The sequence below is a fragment of the Epinephelus fuscoguttatus genome, linkage group LG3 (genome assembly GCF_011397635.1).
Source record: "Epinephelus fuscoguttatus linkage group LG3, E.fuscoguttatus.final_Chr_v1".
NCBI classification, from domain to species: Eukaryota; Metazoa; Chordata; class Actinopteri; order Perciformes; family Serranidae; genus Epinephelus; species Epinephelus fuscoguttatus.
Window position 1 is genome coordinate 38,554,786 of NC_064754.1, and position 6,621 is coordinate 38,561,406.

Sequence of the window (6,621 nt, forward strand, 5' to 3'; positions counted from 1 at the left end):
TTATGTCAGTCGAAACCCATCGTTTCCAGGTCAAATCAGAGTCACTCATCAATGCATCGTCTGTTCACTCTCAGCGTCTCAGTTGTCTACTTCTTGTATACAAACTTACTGTACATCCCGACTTATAAAATTTATGATGGCACACATTTGTTAAGGTTTATTTAATTTTTGATTGGCAGTTCACCCATGATTCACACTTTATATTGTGTGAGTTTGTGGCTGTTTTTTAAACTGTGTAAGGCCCCTGTGGATGCGTCTTGCATTATATTGGCTAAAAAAGTAAAAACCTCTAACATCAATATGGCACGGGCACACACACACACACACACACACACACACACACACACACATGCACACACACATACACACACACACATACACAATCACACACTCATATATTTGCACACCCACAGACAGATCCACTCACACACTTCCCATATTTCCCTCTGCTCAGCTGGTCTCCCTCAAGGTCTTGTGAGTGTGGTGTAAACAGGCTGCTCCCAGTGTGTGGGGCTGTGAGAGGGGGCCACACTGGAGGGGTCTCCTATGGTAGTGTACAGAGGCCTCTGTGTAGGGCCCATGTAGGAGAAGGCTGAGTACAGCCCCGGGGCCTGGCTGGAGTGGGCATAGTATGCCCCGGGGGCCTGGTGCTCTCCGTACTCAAACTGAGCCCTGGAGGCCAGCGAGGGGAAAGCAGAGCCATAATGAGGGAGGCTGAGCGGGGTGTAGGTGACATGGGTGCCTGAAGAGGGAGAGGACGAGGCCTCGGCGTAGTGGCTCCCAGCCGCGGACTCGCTCTTGATCTGGGCCTTGGAGGGGTCAGAGGAAGACGGAGAGGCCTGAGGCTGCTGCTGTTGTTTGGAGAGCCACGCTGAGTGGCCACTGGCAGCAGCCAGGGCATAGGCGTAAGATGAAGCTGAGGATCCAGCCGTAGGGGCCCCAGTTCCACTCTGCGGGTGGCCATTTGGCGGAAGGTACTGGTCGAACTCGTTTACGTCAAATGGTTCAATGTTGGACATCACCTCGTGGCTTATCTCGCCGATGTCCATGGTGCCAAAGTCGATGTGGGGTTTAGCACTCGAAGATGATGGACCACCAGATGCCCCTTCAGCCCCCACCCCAAGGGCTCCCCTGGACCCCCCTGATCCTCCGGCCGCTCCTGCTGCCCCCTCCCTCTTGGCATCTGACAGTTTCCCAGACTGGAGCTCTGTCTTTGGGGTGGTGGGGGGCGTGGGTGGGCTGTGACCCTGACCTAGAGGAAAGAGGAGAAGGAAGAGTATTGGTCAGGTGAACTCTGACATACAACAAAGTTTAATTGTCTCTTTTTATCAAACTTTGATTTATATTAGATTTTATGTTATCAACCAAATATCTCTTGAAATATCAAAATGTAAATTGATTACTGTGTCCAAACTCCTACCAGCAGGATGGTGGTGGTGATGGTGGTGGTGGTGCAGGTCACCGAGGGGAGACCCAGCCCCACCGTTGTGCTCCAGATGCAGGGTCTTGTAGTGTGACTGGGAGTGGCTGGCCTCCCCTTCCCCCTGGCTGTCGGACTCATTAGCAGGCGCTAGTTTGCCGTTTTTGCGTCTCCGGGGCTGATACTTGTACTCCGGGTAGTCCTTCTTGTGCTGTTTCCTCAGCCTCTCCGCCTCCTCGATGAATGGCCTCTTGTCGCTCTCGTTCAGCAGCCTGGGGGGAGAAAAACAAGGGGGGATTTTAGTCTTGCAGGCCCGCTGGATTAATGTCAAAGTAATTTATTAGAATATGGCTGAAAATTAAAATATTGTCTCATTAAACCCCGTGCGTAATGGATAAATGCCGGAAAAGAGGAGGGTAAGGCATTTAGGCTGGTATAAAGCTATTTAGTACACAGTATACATAATATAAACAAAAACAACGTAAAAAAAACAAAAAAACAAGTTTATATTTTTGGTGTTTTTCTTGTGTGCAGTCAGCTAGTTAAGTTTATAATTTGCCCACTTCTACATTTGAGTTCTGATCTTATCCCCTCCGTCTCATTTACGCACAGGCGACACAGGAAATGTGCGACTGTGTGGCCACACTGTTCTTTTTTATGGAACAACCAGCCCATACAAACCTCCACAGTTTGCCCAAGGTCTTGCTGAGCTCCGCGTTGTGCAGGTGGGGGTACTGGTCGGCCAGTTTCCTCCTCGCCGCTTGCGCCCACACCATGAAGGCGTTCATGGGCCTCTTCACATGGGGCTTAGCTTTGTTTCCGTTGTTAACGCGCACCGGCATAGGCACAAGTGTCCAGTCATATCCGTCCAGCACCTGACTGACCGCCTCCCTGATGCCGATCGGAAAGCGATCGTCCTCGATCTCTGATTTGGCTCTATCGCCTCCGTCCTCCTCGCTCCCATCCGCGACACAGAGCGAGGTCAGCTGCTGCGGCGGCCCGGTCAGAGGTGAGTCCTGGCGGGTTGGCGCTCCGGGTTGAGTCGGTGACAGGGAGTGACCATCGTCTGACCCTCCCGGACTCAGTTCCGCCTCAGACAGGCTGTGCTCCTCACCGGACATTATTTATGTATTTATTTTTACCTTTAACTAATGACAAGACAACCAACCAACTAATGCAAAACTTCTTTTTAAGGAGTCCAAACTATTCACTGGAGGCTAATTGATTGGTTTTAACTGAATAAGATGTCTGCGACGATCCCAGTTATTGCTGACTCTTCTCAGGCAAAGCCATAATGCTGCGTAAAAGTGTCCAAATCCTTTCCACCGTCGGCTGGAAATCCGTTTCAGCAAAACCAGTTACACCTGAAAACCATCTGAAGTATAATAAAAACAATTTAGTCCTAAAAAGTCCACATATGGGGAAAATATAATTTTAGTTTTAATATGAATCAAACATAACCTGCTATATTCAGCTAAACACGGTAAAGAGTTGGCGGATTAAATGTGTCCATATAACTACATTTCTAGCCAATAATAATAACAGCAATATTGATCATGCTATTTGGACCAAAGAACCGCATCCAAAAATATATTTTTTATCAAAACCCATTAATACTAAACATCTTCCAATTAAGAATAAAATCCTATAACTGGCACATAAATAGTAATATGAAATATTTTTCTTTTATCGTATGAATTTAGTTTTTAAAAAATTACATAACTTACCAATTTAGATGTCCAGTGGTTCAACATGGGAGTGTGTGTGGCTGACTGTAGAGCCGATGAATGGCTGCTCTGTGTGGCAACACCGGAGCTTAAAGAGCGCCTTGTGAGGAGGACTGGGAGAAAAAAAAAAGTGATTGAAAGTGGAAAACATTCCCAGAGAGGCAGCATTCCAGCACACAGTCAGCCCCGCCCCCTCGGCACAGCGCCGCGCCCCGATTGGTCCTCTAATTATCCCGCTGCTCTCTGATTGGACGGCAGCAAGTCACTGTTAATGCCCGTCTGTCCATCACTGCAACATTTCCAACAGAGAAGAGGTGAGATTTTTACATCGGAGTGGCTTAAATGACTCTACAGTGCGCCCATTTAGAGGCAGGAGAAGGCCAGCTTTGTTGGACGTGTTGACATGTTCTATCAAACAAATAAACAATCATGAGGAGAGTTATTGCCTCGTGTGGTCACGTTCCTCAAAAAAATCAAAAGTTCAGCCCTGATTTTACTGGAGTCCATTTGATACAGGAAATAAAGCGTACATCTTTGAGTAATCATCTTTATAATAACAAATAAAATCTTTTAAAACATATCAGAGACAAAAGTAGATGAACTGATTTTTAAAAGAAAATGCAATAGATAAATAGTATAATAAATTAAGAAAAGCTTTGGTTAGTGATTGATAATGTCGTCATAAAATCAATGATACTTAAATTTGGCATCGATATCTGACGAAAAGTTTTAAATTCATTTCATTACTTACTACATTCACTACAAGCACAATGAATTAAATCATCAATTGATGCAACTTTTACAAAAGTCTTAATTAGAGAAGGTGTAATGGGTTCACCAAAAGTGGGTGACTTTATGACAAATATGCTGGAGCTCCACTATAACAAATATTCACTCACAGCCATTCAGTTTTTGTGAAATGTTACAGAAACAAAGCACGATGTAACATTTGACATCCTTGATGAGATGTCAACTACCCACCATATTTGGGGTGGATGTGGGGGACATGCCCCCCTCAATAATTAGAGCATGTGCATTTACTGTCCCCCCAAATGAAAACGTGAAAGTAGCAGAGGACTTTTGACAAAATTAATCACATTCCCACCATAAATGGAAGCAAAAATTGATGCTTGAAAATTCACTAATATGCAGGAAACGAAGTGTTCGATGCTCAGTAGTTCCTGGCTATATATCATAGCCTATGGGCTCTGTGTGCCCCTCATTATTAAAACAAAACCTACACTCTTGCTACTATCTCTACATGACAGCTTTAACATCTTGAGCAATGATGTACATTATTAAATTAAAATGGAAGATCATGTGTGTGGCATTAAACATAGCCTACTTAAAGAGGTGTCCCACTTTACCTGAAAACACTGTTCATCGGACAGATACAAGACAAATAAAGATGACATGACATTGACCAGAGACACCATTGCTTTATTAAAATATACAGTAGCCAATATTATGTCAAGTTAAATTATATTTACTTAAAAACTCATGTTTTTAGGTGCCTGAACACATGCCAATCAGTCTGTTTTAGTTATAACCACGCCCACAACGAGGATATTCCCAAATAAAAATACATATACATAAATTATATTGGTTCCAGAGAGTCAAATGGCCAAACAATGTGATGCTTAAATGTCCCACTTTTCCTGAACTCATTGACTTTAGTCTGTGTTTTAGAATCAGCAGGTAAACTTTAGACCTCATCAACTTTAACTTGAAGTTATTGCATCATATCGGAAATGCAGATCGATGTGGAATTGTTTTATTCACATCAAACCAGAATTAATTTACCAACGATTATATCTAATAGTCTAATCGAGCTGTTTTCTATATAACTGTAGGTTGGAGATTAAAAGATAAACGTTCTAAACAGTAAAATAACTCCTCCAGCCTGACTAAACATTGAGAATAATTTCTTAAAACAAATACATATCACCTTTTCTTAAATGAAATGAATAAGAAATCTTCCCAACACTTTATAAATTGTCTTTCCCAATGTTTTTGTGCATAAAGGCTGCAGCAGTGGAAAGGTTGATCTGTGTTTGCAGGCCATGATTTGTGCCGATAAAGCATGGCGTGATGGGAAGGGAGAGAATCGACTTAGCAGCATCTGATGCGCACCCGGACACACACACACACACACACACACACACACACACACACACACACACACACACACGCTCAAAATGAATACAACAATAACCCCTGTGTCTCCGTTGCCTCTCATGTTGAGCCTGACTCTCGGTTTTCTCCCTCTCTCTCTCTCCTCTCTCTTTGCTCTCTTTGTCTCCATCTCAGGTGAATTGTAGCCATGTGATCAAACGCCCAAGCCTCTATCCATTAACCCTCGTAAATGAAAAAAAATGGGGGAACAAAAAGCAGTTTTGTGCTGCAAACATGGAAAAAATTGATAACAGAGAGCGATGTGTGCGTCTTTCTCCCCTTATGTCCGAGCATAGACACCAGTCGCGCACACATAGAAAATACTCTGCAGCAGACGGGACACATGGAGCTCTCTCTGTTTCTGCCGCTGCGACACTTTTCTGTCTCTAAACACTCTCCAGAGCACCTGGATCTGGGCCTCGGAGGTGCTGATGGTAGGGGGGCTTGTGTTTGGAGATGATGGCGGTGATGGGTTGGTGGTGGAGGGGAGGGGGAGGTGGGGGACACCTCCATGCTGCACCCCAGCGAGCCAAGCAGCACCATTGGGATCCTGCATGAGGCCTCCGAGGCTTGTGAAGTGAGTGTTTTTGTCTGTGCTGTGGTCGGTACGAGGAGGATTGTTTGGCAGGAAAATGTGTTGGAAAATGTGCGTCTTTCTGCGGCTTGTTCACTAGGTTTCCAGAGACCAGAGGAAGCTGCGGTTTTACGGAGGGTGTTTAGATAGTGCAGCTGGATGTAAATGGCCCCCCAGGGAGTCTGTCAGACGGTGTCAGTGTCTGCACTGAGGAAATCAAGCGCAGAATTTAATCATTGAAATTGGCCATAAAATATTGGATTTAATCGTCAGGATGCTGAGTTAAAAACAGCCTCATATCATTCTTATATAACCTATGACATATTCGGCTACTCAGTAATAACTTTATCATAAGGCGTTAGGTCTTTATGTTGCTATATGTGCCAGTGAAGTGACTTTGTAATGACTTTTACAATTCTGTGACATTATTATTATTATTATTATTCTTTTATATGAACTCACTTTGACTTAACAATAATTTATTTCTCGTAGTGGTTACTGCATTGTCGTTGTAAAATTTCTACTTAAAAGGCCATTTTATAGTTAAGCTTAAGGCGGTTCAGTTTCTTATTAAACAGTTTTGTTAGTTATTTTGGAAATTGCCGACAGAAAGTTTGTTTATAAAAAAAAAGATTTAGGAAGTTGGACTCCTACAGAATTATCTGAACATATTTATTTCATGTTGAAAAGTATTTTAAGATAAAAGCAGTAATATGTAGCGGCTG

The 6,621-nt window shown here is 43.7% G+C and overlaps 1 protein-coding gene across 1 annotated transcript; it reads right to left on the bottom strand.

Moving 5' to 3' along the window:
- Positions 1-310: 310 nt before the first annotated feature.
- LOC125886402 (transcription factor Sox-10-like) lies at positions 311-3,260 on the bottom strand. Its single transcript, XM_049572592.1, has 4 exons — positions 3,148-3,260; positions 2,102-2,795; positions 1,421-1,692; positions 311-1,252 (listed from the first exon to the last, which is right to left on the bottom strand). The coding sequence occupies exons 2-4, from the start codon at positions 2,539-2,541 to the stop codon at positions 465-467; spliced, it is 1,500 nt and encodes a 499-aa protein (XP_049428549.1). The 5' UTR covers positions 2,542-2,795; positions 3,148-3,260; the 3' UTR covers positions 311-464.
- Between the last annotated feature and the right edge of the window lie 3,361 nt (positions 3,261-6,621).

Excerpts from the sequence above, each read along its gene's own strand:
- LOC125886402 (XM_049572592.1), bottom strand. The coding sequence starts at position 2,541 with ATGTCCGGTGAGGAGCACAGCCTGTCTGAGGCGGAACTGAGTCCGGGA. Across the intron at positions 1,693-2,101 it reads ACCTTGGGCAAACTGTGGAG|GCTGCTGAACGAGAGCGACA; the intron begins GTTTGTATGGGC and ends TTCTCCCCCCAG. Across the intron at positions 1,253-1,420 it reads TCACCACCACCATCCTGCTG|GTCAGGGTCACAGCCCACCC; the intron begins GTAGGAGTTTGG and ends TCTTTCCTCTAG.